The 15,040-nt window shown below is 49.6% G+C and overlaps 1 protein-coding gene across 6 annotated transcripts in view; it reads right to left on the reverse strand.

Annotated features, from left to right (window-relative positions):
* The window catches only part of PKNOX2 (PBX/knotted 1 homeobox 2), a gene marked incomplete at both ends in the record, with an annotated part of 74,496 nt that overhangs the window by 36,724 nt on the left and 22,732 nt on the right, over positions 1 to 15,040 (reverse strand). For all 6 annotated transcript variants that reach the window (XM_079708124.1, XM_079708123.1, XM_079708122.1 and 3 more), the window contains one exon: positions 4,764 to 4,935. In XM_079708124.1, the coding sequence (XP_079564250.1) occupies positions 4,764 to 4,935 (172 nt within the window). The remainder of the gene's footprint in view (positions 1 to 4,763; positions 4,936 to 15,040) is intronic.

Genomic DNA, 15,040 nt, shown 5'->3' on the forward strand with positions numbered 1-15,040 from the left:
TGAGCAGTTGGAAGGGTGGGGTCACTGGAACAAGGCCTGGGACATGGAAGAAAGGTGAAGTCCAGAGCGTGAAGACTGCTTAGGGAGGCCACCACTCAGGACAAGTCAAATGCTTTCAAGTCACAATGTGGCACTTCCTTTCCCACGTCCCCAGAGTTTGGAGAAGCATTGTGGTTCAGGGAAAGAGGTGGGCTTCAGGAGTTACACCCACCTGGTGCAAACCCCAGCTCTGTAACTTATTGACTATGGGTTCTCGGTCTTGGATTCCCCCTTCTGTAAAATGGGTATAATGATAACCCTCTCATAGGGCTATGGTGAGCATTAAATAGCAGAGCTGGGTGCTAGAGAACAGCGGGTTTTGGAGGCTAGGTCTGGGGTCCTCCACTTACTTGGACGCTCTGGACAATTCACGTGATCTCTGTACTTTAGTGTCCCCATCTGTAAAATAGGATAGCGGCAGCAATCCCCTCAGAGTTGTACTGAGAACGAAATGAGATCTGGCCAGAAAAGAACTAAAGACAAGTGCAGAGGAAGCACTAAGAAAAGACTGGCTCTAGGGCTGCGTCACTGCTGAGTGTGGGCCCGGGCTCCACGCCTGTATTTGACCCGCGTATGTGCTGTGTGGTCTTGAGCTGGTGATTTCACCTCGTGTCTCAATCTCCTCATCTTAAAACGAGGATAATAATCATCTGTGCCTTGTGGGTCTGAGGAGAGGATTAAATAAGATAATACAGGTGAAGTGTTCAGAACGGCACCTGGCACCCAGTAAGTGCACTATAAATGTTAATTATTACTGGCTTTGATTATTATTTCCTTTCCCTGTTCTGGTGTCTTGTGGGATTTCTCTGCTCCCATCGAGGCGAAGAGAGTGTGGGCGGGAGGCTGAAGGGAATGGCTGTCTGAAGGGGGCCGCCCGCGGGCTCGGTGGGCCCAGGGCTCTGCCTGGCCTCCTTATTCAAAGCTTCTGGCCTCTGGCCCTGCCTCTTCAGAGTGGGCCCAGGGGCCTGAGGGGCCCCATTTTGGAGCTGGCTTTGCGGTCAGGCAGCTATAATCTGTCCCTTAAGCCACACCAGGGTCTCATTAAAACGTGCCCCATAAGTGCTAAAAAAGTCACACATAGAAAAATTCCATGCATGAAACTGAAACCGTACGTTTTACAGCTTCGGTTTGAAATCTTGCATAATATATAAAACCTCGATCCTGCACTGGGGGCCCGTAAATCAGATTTTATAAAACAAAAAGCTTTTACCTTTCAAAGGGGTTTGGGGAACTTGCAAATTTTACAGACTGAACCAACTGCCAGTCAGAGGCTGCTGGGCCCAAGCAGGGGATCCGAGGGCCAGGTACCAGAGGCCTGGTGAACGCTGGGTGGATGTGGGAATTGGAGTGAGGGTATCCCCGGGGGAGCATTCCAGCTTAGCCACCATGGGGGTGGAAAGCCACCCGCATGGCACTGAAATGGGGAGGTGGAGAGGGTCAGAGAGCGTGGGCACCAGGGGAAGAGATGCTGGTGGCACTCTGTATAAATGAGGCCTCTGTTACCCCCGGGAAGCAGAGAGGTGGGTGATGGCGTGCAAGGAGCCAGCAGACCTGGATGCTGACAAGTCACTGCCTTTCTTTCTCCAGACTCCAGTGTCCCCATCTATAAAATGGGCGTGCTGCTTTCCACACTTGTGGTTTCCCTACCAGTGTTCTGTGATTCTAAGTTTCTTTTCGGGCAGCTGGCTAACCAGGAAGGGAGGTTCCCTCAGAAACCTATACTCTGGGAACTTCTCTGGTCTCTGAGCAGCTCTGGCAGAGCTTAGTAAGCAGTGCCCAAGGGAACTCATCTAAGAGACCGTGGAGCGGGGCAGGTAAACACAGAGATTTGCATGGACGAGAGGAGGGGACCAGCTGGAGGGGGAGGACCCGCGTGCCCGTGGTGGGCCTGGGGGAGCTGGGGAGGAGGCAGGACCCGAGCGCCCAGCGCAGGACAGAGTTCGGGGGATCCTAGCGTCCTCCCGACAGTCCCATCTGTGAAAGTCAACATTCAAGGACAAAGGAAAGCCGCCCTGACACACACACATATATATAAAATAAATCTCTCAATTATCTCAGCTCATTTGCTTGGGGTCTCATTTTATGTCCCTGCTCCTCTGCGCAGTATATCTGTCCGGATAAAGAGTTACAGTCCGTTGGGCTACGTGTGTGGGGTTGTAAAAAATACAGATGCCAAATTAACCGGCTGTGGCACTCGGCAGCTGATTGAGCTGATAATGACGTGATCTGACCTTTTTCTAATTTCTAATTATGTGCATCTCGGCTGTGCTGGCTGCATGATTCTTGTTCTAATGATGGCTCCTGTGATGGGCCTCTTCATCTCTCCCCTCCCGACACAGGACTACAAGTGGGGTGGCAAAGGGCGCTGCCTGACACCCTCCCCCAACCCCCTGTAAAGTTTCAGGCTTCCGGCTACACAGTCTCTCTGATGGCCTGGAGGTGAGGTGAGGTGGCTGGAATGCCTGGCTTTAGTGATAATGCATTTGACCTTAACCTTCTGGATGCCATGCATTTAGTTCCACAAGCCATCTCGTGACTATTTTATGACTGTCACAGGAGACAGGCGTATTGGCTCTATAGGTGAGGAAACTGAGCTTCAAAGGAGTTGTCATCAAAGTCACCCAGAGGGTAAGCTGTGTAGCTGGGCTGAGGTCCTTGGCTCCTTCAATGGTCTCCATTTAAATAATCGATCCATCCTTCAGTCATTGACTGTGGCTAACTGCTCTGGGTAAATCAGGTCCACATGAGGAGGTGGGCTGCCCAAGGCCTGCTCCACCAGTGGACCACTCCCAGCCCAGTCCCCTGAGATAGAGACCCAAGGAGCACTGGGGGTCTGGGGCCATTGGGGCAGCTCCTACAACATCCGCGTGCCTAGGTCAGGCGTGGCACGTAGCAGACACTAACCAAGTTTTGTTGGATTAATGAAGAAATCTGAATCTTTGAGTGAACAGAACTCTGAGAGACCCAGGTAGTGTGGACCAGGGGAGAACAGGGAGGCGGCCACACTTTTTGGTATTTTCCAGGCTGTGCTAGAATAAGAGGCTGTCCTTGGGGCGTCTTCTATAGCTCACCTGGCAGGTGGTAGTGGGCAAGGTCTGTGAGGTTTGTTTCCCCAGGACTCCTACCTCTGAAGGTTTACATTCTTTCATATTACTCAGCCTATTTTAGGTATTTCCTACCAATTTACGCCTCAGTTTCTTTTGGGGTCAAGGGAGAGGGGTGCCCATTCCCGCTCCTGCAGAAACGGCTGCCTCACTTCCTGGTTCCACGGCTGCTGCGGGTGTAGCTTCTAAAGACCTGATTCACAATTGCGGTTCTGAGATCCTGAGCAACCGAACAGCAGGGCAGGGCCAGGCCAGCCTGCACTTACTGCTGGACCAACTGGAGAACCTGCACGGGGACAGCTCTCCTAGGGGACCTGAGAGACAGTGGTCTGGGCTCCCAGGAAGGATGTCTGCTCAATCCCAGCCAGGGGAGAGGGAGGGCCAGGCACAAGCAGAGGTGGATTTGCGGCTCCCAGAAACCTGCACTAAGGCTCCTGACCCCGGTCAGGTGCTTATCCTCTGTCCTCTAAACGCATCATAGTACTTCACAAATTTCCAGGCCAGGCTGGGGGGCTCTCCTAGTAGCTCTTCTGGCCTCCATAAAGTAGCATAATCAACTCTTGAGGGAAGCAGTGGGGTGGATAATTCACAACACAGAATAATACCCAAGTCATTTAAATCTGTTCTGCCGGTGCGCTGTGTATGTGTGTTTTTCTTCCTTCCTTTTTGGAGTCACATTTGCTTTTCTAATTCTGTTTCCCTTTGGGGAGTAGGTACTAACTAAACTCTGACTGCAAGAGGTCAGTGCTATAATCAATCAATTTGTGGAAGAGAGTTTTTCAGAGTTTCCAAATTCACCGTGCATCATCTGGGTAATCCACCCACAGAAAAATCAAGAATTGGGGTTAATAATCCCAGGATGACCGCTGTCATGATGAACAAACAGAGCAGCCTCTCTCCAGCTCTCTTTCTCAACAGGATTCCCAGGGATAGATGAGACTTTCAGGTATCATCTAATCTAGCGGTTACCAAGCCTTATTGAAGATTGCGGCTGTCTGGGAAACCTTTAAAAATGTACCTTCACAGGTCCCACCAAACTTACTGAATCACGGTTTCCAGGTGGTGGGACCCAGGACCGTGTGCTTTTGAAAGCTGTAGTGATGATGTGGATGACAAGCTAGGTTTGGGAGCCTGATCTACTGCATCCCCCTAAATGGGCAGGACATCTGCTGATCTTCTCAGTGTGACTATGTCTCGGGTCTTCCTATCCACTGATCTGCTTGACTGTGCCTGTCATCCCCACCCTGCACACTGTAGCACATGGCTATCAGCTCCTCTCTGGGCAGCCCAAGACAGATTTACCAGCGGGCCAGGACTCTAGCTCTTGGAACAGCTACATCAGATATTCTGGGCGCTATGACCCTCCTTTCCTCCCGTCTGCACTGCAAGGGGGTTGTAGGTGATGCTGGTCTCGCAGCGGCGGAGGAGGGGAGAGCTTTGGCAGCAACACCTTTGCATGCAACTCTTGGTTTAAGGTTCTCAGACGCTGGAAGGGTACACCTAGTGCCTGCCCACAGGGGGCACGCAAATTTCTTTGTTGAATGCATGAATGAAAGGGTCGCTTCTAGGGCATCAGAAGGTAGGGAGAGCCTAGCCAGGGTGGGGTTGCAGGGTCTTTACCAGGTTGTCCAGTTCTGGGTCGTCGCTGAAGAAGGGTTTGTGCTCCTGCTCTTGCTGGTGGACAAAGTTCTCGATGTCCACGTCAAAGCTGGCGGAGGTGATGCACTCCGAGCCCTGCGTGGCCTGTTCACATTTCTCAAACAGCAGCGTCAGGAGCGGGAAAAGAGGGTGCCTGCGGGGACATCAAGAGCTCACACATGCGCACTCAGAGACTTGCTGCCGTCGGGGCTCAGAAGCCACCAGGGTCCCTTCCCACATTGCCGTCACTTCTTCTCCCAGGGTCCCACTCCCTGAGAAAGGCCCCAGTCCCCATGGTCAGCCTAGACGGCAGCATTTCACACCCTGGCACAGAGAATTCAGTCTCCTGATTCCTGGGGCCTCAGAGGCTTCTGTTCCTCCCCACCAGGGGCCTAACTTTTCTCTTTGTCCAGAGAAATTGCACAGATATTTGATGAGGGATGCTGGGTATAACCCTTCACAGAAGTAGGTGTCCATTTCTGGCTCAATGTCAATCTGGGAAGGAAATATGGGAAGTGTCCAGAAAAGTCCTGGATGTGAACATTCGTGGTTGGTCACACACCCGCCCTTGGCTGAGTGGAGCCAGCCGAGGGCAGCACCTGTGTGTTTGCAAGTGTACGTGGAGTGGTGTGGACCTGAGTACTCGTCACACGTGGTGGGCAGAAGTCTCCACCTGTCCTGCATCTGTTGGCAGACTCAGTTTAGGTCAGACACCCCAGTCACACATGTAACACCTCCCTACACGTTTCTATCATCACACACTTAGCACAACTGTAATTAAATAATTATTTGCATCATTATTTGTCCAGTGTTTTCCTCCAAGACTGTCTTTGTCTCAATGATCATTGTATCCTTAGGATCTTGCCCTGATGCTGACAGCAGGCACTTCATAAATATCCGGTGACTGACAATGAACCAGTGAATGATGAATATGTGAGTGTGAGTGTGCACATGTGTGTGACGGTTCTATGATGGATGGATGTAAGCTGAAGTGCTTACCTGGCTACTCTATGGGTCTTGGCTTCGACATCACCCACCTGGGAAGGTTCCCTGACTGCCCCTCCCCTCAACCTATGCCAACGACTCCCTGGGTTGTTTGCTTTACCACCTGCCTTCCTCACTAGACTCTCAGCTACATGAGGGCAAGAAGCAAGCCCACCTTATTCCTCACTGTCTTCCCAGAGTCTAGCAGCAGCATGTGGATCCTAATAAATCTTTGTTAAATATATATATGTTAGGTGTGTGACCCTATTTGCATATATAAGTGCATCTCGTTCTCATTTCTCTGCAGCATGAGTGAACAGCTATGTCTTCACACCCAGCACGTGCACATGTGTTTACATGGGTATTGACACTGGACTCTGGAGCCCCATTCCCTCTCACCATGGTTCCCAAAAAGCAACGGCACATCCCTCTCTGGTTGCTCACCTCAGTGCCCTGGAACCACAACATCTAGCTCCTTTCTTTTTGAGTAAGCTCTGTGAGCTGGGAGAGGAGAAAGTATGTATGTTGGGTCTGGTCCCCAGGCTTCTGCCGATGGGGATGTTGTAGGCAGCACTGCCCAACAGAACTTCTTGAGGTGATGAAGACATTCTACAATCTCTGCTGTCCAATATGGTAGCCACTAACTTCATGAGGCCAATGGACATTTAAAATATGGCTGTTTTTGAATTATGGTTTTCTCAGTGTATATGCCCAGTAGTGGAATTGCTGGGTCATACGGTAATTCTATTTTTAGTTTTTTAAGGAACCTCCATGGTGGATGGACCTAGAGTCTATCATACAGAGTGAAGTAAGTCAGAAAGAGAAAAACAAATACCATATGCTAACGCAAACATATGGAATCTAAAAAAAAAAAAAAAAAAAACAATGGTACTGATGACCCTAGTGGCAGGGCAGGAATAAAGACGCAGACATAGAGAATGGACTTGAAGACATGGTGGGGGAGGGCAAAGCTGGGGCGATGTGAGAGTAGCATCGACATATATACGCTACCAAATGTAAAACAGACAGCTAGTGGGAAGCAGCAGCATAGCACAGGGAGATCAGCTCAGTGCTTTGCGACGACCTAGAGGGGTGGGATAGGGAGGGTGGGAGGGAGGCTCAAGAGGGAGGGGATATGGGGATATATGCATGCATATGGCTGATTCACTTTGTTGTACAACAGAAACCAACTCAGTATTGTGAAGCAATTACACTGCAATAAAGATCTATTAAAAAAATAAATTAAATATGGCTCTTGTGTCTAGGACACTGAATTTTTTATTTTGTCTAATTTTAACTAATTTTAATTTAGATAGCAACATGTGGCTAGTGGCTACCATATTGGAAAGCACAGTAAGTCCTGAAAATGAAAACAGATCATGCTTCTTCCCTCTAGCACGCTATGATTAAACATGCCGAGAAGGACTGAACATTCAGCCTACATAGTGTTTGTAGGCTGATGGGGGACCCCTGTGAGCCTGTCCCATCCTGGGATTCTAATAATTCTGGGCAGAAAGGCAGAAGGTGCTGAGACCCATCCACACTCAAACCTATACCTACTGGTCATTCTACTCAAGCTTGGGGGCAGCGGGGGCTGAGGGGAGATGAACTCCCGCCACCGATGAGCTGCGTGTCTTGGCAAAGCTGTCTCTAGACACTGTCTCCCTGACCCTTGTTTTGGGAGCTGATGCGTAAATAGCTGGGCTCCAAGGCTGCAGGCTGGGTCACAGTTTGGAGGAAAAAAGGGTCAATATCTGAGGGTAGCCCATCTGCAGCCCCAAATTGCTAGAAGAGCTATTCGGCCCCCTCAGGAAGCTGGTGGGAAAACAATGGGTTCGCTCAGCCATCCGCTGAAGACAAAGAGAAAACCAGGTGAAGGGGTTAAACTCCAGTATAAGTCTTCATTTGCAGCCACTAATACCGCAGCATATTATAGTCTAATCTAACCTGATCCCAGTTTAATGCAAGATTCTCCTGGCCCTGAGTGGAATACCAAAGGAAGCCTTCATGGCTGTGATTTAAGCAGAGACCTGCAGTGGTTTAGCTGAGGGACGTGAAAGGCAAATTCCAGACGGTGTTATGAATTATTGCGCCTTATGAACCTTCCTACTCTCAACAGATGCCTGCTGCCATTTAAACAGCCACTAGATCAATTAGGAGTGAAAGGCACAAATCGACTCTGTACAAGGGCACTAAATTACCAGGAACTAATAATCCGCAGCATCGTGCCAGGTGGTGGGGGGCGCAGCCCCTGCCCCATCCCCACGGCGGCCGCGGTCACTGCACGTTCCTTCCTCACCGGCTGGAGGCAGGGTGGGCAGCTGCTGATGGTGTGTGGGTGTGCCGGTGCACATGTGTGCACCTGGGTTGAATGTAGGCTGTCAATGAGAGCAAGTGTGAGCGTTGTGTAAGTGGGTTGTCCTAGGTGTTTTTATTGCGTGTGCACACACGGTGTTACGTCTCTGCTGTACTATGCACATATGGGTTGTGTGCATGGAGCTGGGGTGCAGAGTTTGTGTGCTGTGAATACAGGGTGCCTATGCCCTCTATTGTATGCAGTGTGTGTGCAGGGCTACGTGTTATCTGTATGCAATGAGTGTGTGAGCATCACGTGTTTTGTGTACACAGCGTGCGTGGCATGTGGGGTGGTGAGGAGGGAGCTGCCGGTGACTGTGTCTCCCAGCTACCAGCCCTGGAGTTGGGCTGGGGGGAGAGGGTGAGCTCGTCTGCCACTGTCCTGGCCTCTGCAGGGAGGAGAGTGATCAGGGAGGGCCCCTCTGAGGAGGTGACATTTGAGTTAAGCCTGGAAGGACGAGGAGGCAGTCAGGCAAAGGTCTGAGGGAGGGGCATGCCAAGCAGGGGAAAACGCAAAGCACTTCAGAGAGAAATGAGCTTGGCATGTTTCTGGAACAAAATCCAGGTGCTTGTGGCTGGAGCAAGGTAGGCGAACGGAGGGGGATGAAGTCGAAGAGGTGAGCAGCAGTCAGATCCGAGGTCTCACACAGAGCTGGGCTTTGGGGAACTGGGGGTGGAGGCACTGTCCCCTCCACTGGGGACAGCGTGAACCTTCCAGGCAGAGCTCTAGCATTGGTCCATTTTATAAACCTCCCCCCTGCAGGTGTCAGATCTCCCGTGTGTGTGTGTGTGTGTGTGTGTGTGTGTGTGTGTGTGTGTGTGTGACGAGGGCATATCTGCGGGTGTTTTCTATGGCTTCTGCCATCTCTCAGTAGAAGAAAACGTGCTTTACATCCTCTCCCCCAAGTTAAGCAAGGACCCATGGAGCACAGAACAGGCCTCCTGGTTGCTGCCATGGCCCCTCTCCCCAGCCCCTCCCTGCCTGAGCTGCACTATCAGTTCCAAAATCCTCCCTTCATACCCCATCCTCCCCAGCCTCCTGCCTCTGGTTCCACCCACCCTGATCTCTGGATCCCTGAGCCCAGGAGTTCGGATGACATCTGCGCTCACCCACAGCTTTTCATATGAACCACAGCCAGGGTTGGTAGGGCTGCCTGTGGCTCCCGTGCTCTATCCACCTGCATCTCTCCACCACCCTGACCGCTACCTGATACCTTAAGTGTGGGGACTGCTGAGATGCTCTGTACCACCCCTGAGAAACAGGCTCAGTTTCCCAGTGACTCAGCTGGGTTCTGTGGCTACAGTGATGCTATGGCCATCTTTAAGGCTGTTCCTGGCCCAGTTCCCAGCCCCTTCCCCAGTTGCCCATCCTACACCTGCCTAAGCGTTGACCTATATTTTAAGCTATCCTCCAACATCACCCCATAAGACTGGGGAAGAGGCTGGAAGCCACCTTCAAGGAGTCCTTTCCAGCAGCCTCCACTGCGGGCCTGGGTGGGGTGGGGTGACTAGGGCAGGGACCAGGAGGGCTGGGCACTTAACCCTCCCGGGACATGAATGCCCTTGTCTGAGCCAGGCAGGGGATCGGAAGGGGGATTTAGGTCATGCGTGGGATACTGGTCCTGTCATTCTTGACCTTCCCTGAGCTTCAGTCTGTCCAACTAGAAAATGAGTTTTAAGGAGTTCCTCTTCCCACTGTCCAGATCTCTCCCACCGTGGACCAGTACCCTTCAGAGGCTGGAAGCAGAAACGTGGAAACTAAGTCCCCAGTGCCTGGACGATGATGAACGAGATGTGAAAGATGGCCATTAGCCTTTATTTCCAGAGAGCCGAGGAGGTCTGACCTCCAGAAGAGCTTGCCTTCTCCCTCCCCGACCTTTCTCCATGCTTTTCCCTGTGTCGCCTCCTACCTGGCCGCCCCCTCCAGCCCAATCTCTCTCTTTTTTTTATTTTTATTTTTTTGAATTTTATTTAATTTATTTTTTTATATAGCAGGTTATTAGTTATCTATTTTATACATCTTAGGGTATATATGTCAATCCCAATCTCCCAGTTCATCCCACCACCGACCCCCCTGCCACTTTCCCCCCCAATCTCTCATAAGCCGTTCAAAATTTGGAGAAAATAAATCTCACTGCACTAATTCAGGGAGAGTTTGAGCCTCGTTGGTGCAGAACAAATAAAAGGAGTGAACTGGCATGACATTTTACTGCAGAAGAGAGGTCATTTCCAGCCACTAATAGAAAGGATCTGACACAGACTAATAAAGAGAAATGAATTTCTCTAATGGCCTCATTTATCACATTCAGCACTGTGCCTCTGCCTGGCTGCTGGGAGGGCGGGCTGCCCCGAGTGCGGACAGTGCCAGGAGCGGGGGACGAGAGAGGACCTCAAATAAGATTTTATTATATCTTGTTTTCTTTTCGGAGTCCCCACCCCCAGCCCCACCCTCATCACCTCTCCCCAGGAGCATCTGAACCAAAAGCAAGCTCAAGATATGCAGTTCTTGTTAACGATCCCGAGAAATAAAGAACCCCTCTCCACAGAATTGCAGTCTTGTGCTAGCTTAAGAAAGTGATTAAACCGGATGTGTTGATTTCTACAGGGGTTTAAGCTATCATTTGGTTTAATTACTTCTGACATTTCTGCCTTCGTTGTTTTCTGCATCAGCCAAATTCTCAGGCCTAAAATGCCCAGTCTGGGGCCAGGGTGCGTAGGGCTGCCTCTGGGAGCACCCCAAAGAGCCTGGGCCTAAACAGGGCAGGATTTTGGCTGAAGCCCTTTGCAGAGTTGAATGTCACCCTCTCTCCAGCAGCAGCGAGGCTGAGACCCCTCGCTGAAGCCCCAGATTTTCTCGAGGGCAAAGCGATCTGGGCCCCCCTCATCCCCCCACCCACACACATATTTCTGGTGAGGCTTCTGAGAGCATCCTCAGGCAGGCGAGCTTCAGCGCCTTCCATTTTACTCCTCCCTCTTTCAAGACAGATGTTCTTACTACAGATGGCCCAATAGGTTTCCCTAACATTTTCGAAGACCTCTTGGGATGGAGACCATAACTTCCTTGGTAATTTTTACACTCGTATCTAACTGCAAGTTCCCCTATAAGGCTGAAGCTCATTTCCTTTTGCTAAAAGGACTCAAAAGAAGACAAGTGGACTTTGTTCTGTTTCCCTTCGTTCCTCCTTGGACAACCTGGGTTAAGAAAAACATTTCTTTCTGCTCATAGGGCCATAAACAGAGAAGCAGAGATAGGAAAAAGAAAGGATGCCAAAATATAGAGCTTCAACAGATAACAAACAAGGACCTACAGTACAGCATAGGGAACTATACTCAATATTTTGTAATAACCTATAAGGAAAATAATCTGAAAAAGAATATATAAAACTTATATATATATATAAACATATATATATATAAAACTTAATCACTGTGCTGTACACCTGAAACTAACACAACATTGTAAATCAACTATACTTCAATTAAAAAAAACCTTTTTTTAAAAATAGCGCTTCAGAGAGGCTATAATGCAAAGAACACAAGAAACAGGGAACAGATATGCAGAGAGAAACAGAGCCCCACAGACTGGGGTTGGGGGGTGGCGATGACAGTCACACGCAGTGGGGGACATTAGTGTTGAGCTCCCTTTCTGGGTGATAAACCTTGTGATTCACAGTCATGCCACTCTGTCACTTCTGAGCCTCTCAGCCATCCTTCCCTTTGTGACCTTGGCCAGAACTGCAGACCTCAATTATGGGTCCAGCCAAGTGTGTGGCAGCCTGCCTGGCTGTCCACCGCCTCTCCCTGTGACTGACCTTGGAGCCCCCAGGCCTGTCCTGTACCTCCCTTCACAGGCCAGTGTCAGCACTCACAACCACCTGAGGCTTGGCTGCTTCCTCCGATGGGGACGGGGTGGGGTGTCAGAGCCTTTGGCCTTTCCTAGCTGGGATGAGAGTGGACGGTCCAGAGGAGGGAATGTATAGTAGGAAAGGAAAATTTCTGGATGGAGGTTTTTGGTGATGAGGCAGTGGGACCAGAGCCTGGTCAGGGTCAGACCTCTGCAGAGGACATTAGCCACTGGCCAGTGAGGTGGGGGTGAAGGGGGCAAGCAGCGACCCAACCTGGTCTCCACGGACACACACAGCGGAGGCCTCAAGTTGTCAAAGGCCCACCACCCTGGAAACCCTACCCTTTATTTCTAGTGCCCCAGGTCAGGTCACTGAGATCACAGAATCAGAGACGATACCCTGGAGGCACCTTTCAGGACGACTCCTGTCCCTTTCCTGGGCATCTTTTCATGGCCAGAAGGCCCATTGCAAGGAGTCATTCTGAGAACTCCAGTGAAATCTCTCCTGGATGCTGATAAAATAGAGTCAGCATCATCAGAGCACACCCACGGTGCTTCACAGTATGGTCTCAGCTTACTTGTCAGTGCTTCTCCTGGATAGACTCAGTGGAGAACATGGTAGTTGAACAGACAGCAGGTGGCCCCGGGCTCCTTGCACCTTCACCACCCCCCAAGGATAGACTTTGGAGACAGATAATTAATTGTGTGACTCTGGGGCAAGTTACTGAATTTCTCTGAGCCTCAGTTTCCTCTTTTATAAAATAGGGATAATGCCACCTACCACAGAGGTTATTGTTAAGAATTATATGAAGGAACATGTAGAGTGTCTGGCACTTAGTAAGCTGTCAATTAACGCTTGTTCCATTTCCCTGGAATGGCATGGGGGCACCTTTTTTTATTCAGAGCAACATCGACACTATCCGCTCCAATAAACGTATAATCCCATCTCTACCGACTCATTTGGCAGGGAAACAAGCCCACATGCCAATTCAAATAGAGGCACAGAAAGAGGAGGAGGAGGAGAAGCAAAGTACAACTTACTGGAACTCGGAACCCCATTTTTGAAACCAAAAAACACTGCCAGTAAGAATTTATTTTTATTTCCCATAGGACAATTATTAAATTCTATTGGCTACAGTTGTTTGTGCACAGATCTGTCTTCCTCACTACATGGGGAGCTTCTCTGGTCCACGAACTCGTCTAACCTCTGAATTCCCAGCACAGTGCCTGGCACAGAGCAGAAGATGAATAAATATTTGGAGGATCAATGAATGGGGACAAATGAATGAACGAAGCGAGCACTGACAGCAAGTGGAGATTCTGAGACACAAGCCTAAAGTTCTTTCGGGCCCGGAATCCACTCCCCTGTGGTACCCAGGTCAGCTACAGCCATCTGGCAGCTTCTAGCCACAGTTACTACAAAGGGCCCCGTCTCCTCTGGGCTCTGCTGGGTGTGTGGGGTGAGGGCTGGCAGGGTCTCAGGGGCAGAGGAGTGAATGTGAAGGAAGCGCTTGGCCAGCCCTCCTCTCCTCCCCTCAAAGGCACCAGATGGAGACAGCAGAGTGGGGTGGGGGAGACCAAGCCAGCCACTCCTGGTTGGATGTATTTTTACTTCAGGTGTGACGTTGAAACCATGCGGGTGTATTTTTAGTCCTGCCCAGTGGGCGGTGTGTTCGCCTGGGTTGCCTTGGAGAGGACTTCTTCTTGTTGCTAAATTGGAATTGCATCTTCTGGGTTCCTGGGCTCCAACCAGCTCTCCTCCCCCAGGTGGGCGGACAGGTCCATCCCTGGTGAGTGTGGGGCTCAGGGGAGGCCACAGTCTGCTTTGTCCCCAATCCTTCACACACACACACACACACACACACACACACACACTCACACCCTTCCCTCCTGGCACATTAAAAAAAAAGTAATAAATGTGAAATCTCAACAAACTGGTTGTTAAGGCTGGTCTACAAGGGCGAGAATATAAAGAACCTAAAACTTGAGACCTGGTAGGATCTCATCTCCAGCCCCTTCATTTTCTCCCCAGTTTTACTAAGAAATAATTGACATGCATCACTGTATAAGTTTAAGGCATGTAGCATGATGGTTTGATTTATATATACTATGAAATGATTACCACAATAGGTTCAGCTAACATCCATCTTCTCAGATAAAAGAGAAAAAGGAAAAGAAAATTTTTCTCCTTGTGATGAGAACTCTTAGTATTTACTGTCTTAACTTACCTATATATGATAGAGCAGTGTTAGCTACAGTCATCACGTTGTACATTACATCCCTAGTACGTATTTCTTGTATAACTGGAAGTTTGTACCTTTTGACTGCCCTCCTCCGTGACCCCCTCCTTCTACCCTTCACCTCTGATAACCACAAATCCAATCTCTTTTGCTCTAAGTTTTTTTTTAGATTCCACGTATAAGTGAGATCCTACAGGATTTGTCTTCCTCTATGATGTATTTTACTTAGCATAGTGATTTTAAGGTCCCTCCATGTTGTCAGAAATGGCAGGATTTCCTTGTTTGTTTTTTTTTAATGTCTGAATAATATCACACTGTATATATATGCCACAACTTCTTTATCCATTCATCCATCAGTGGACATTTAGGTTGTTTCTGTGCCTTGGCTATTATAAATAATTCTGCTATGAACATGGGGGTGCAGATGTCTTTTCGAGTTAGTGTTTTCATTTCCTTTGGATCCCCAAAGTGGGACTGCTGGATCGTAGGATAGTTCTATTTTTAATTTTTTAAGGATCCTCCATACTGTATTCTAGAGTGGCTGCACCAATATACAATCCCAACAACAGTGCACAAGAGTTCCCTCTTCTCCACGTCTTTACTATCACTTATCTCCTGTCTTTTTCATGATCAGCCTCTTCATTTTAAGGGGAGGTAACTCAGGAAGAGAAAATAGAAGTATCTTTCCTGCACTTAGGCAGCTAGTGAGAGGCAGTTTCTATCCAAGTCACCAGAGAGCCAGCCAGTCCCCAACAAGAAAGCACGGGGGGAAGGTTTGGTGTGGGAAGGGGAGCTCCATCCATTTTGTCATGGCAAAATGACAGTGACACACCCAC

This window comes from Hyperoodon ampullatus (genome assembly GCF_949752795.1).
Source record: "Hyperoodon ampullatus genome assembly, chromosome: 7".
In the NCBI taxonomy this organism is placed as follows: domain Eukaryota; kingdom Metazoa; phylum Chordata; class Mammalia; order Artiodactyla; family Ziphiidae; genus Hyperoodon; species Hyperoodon ampullatus.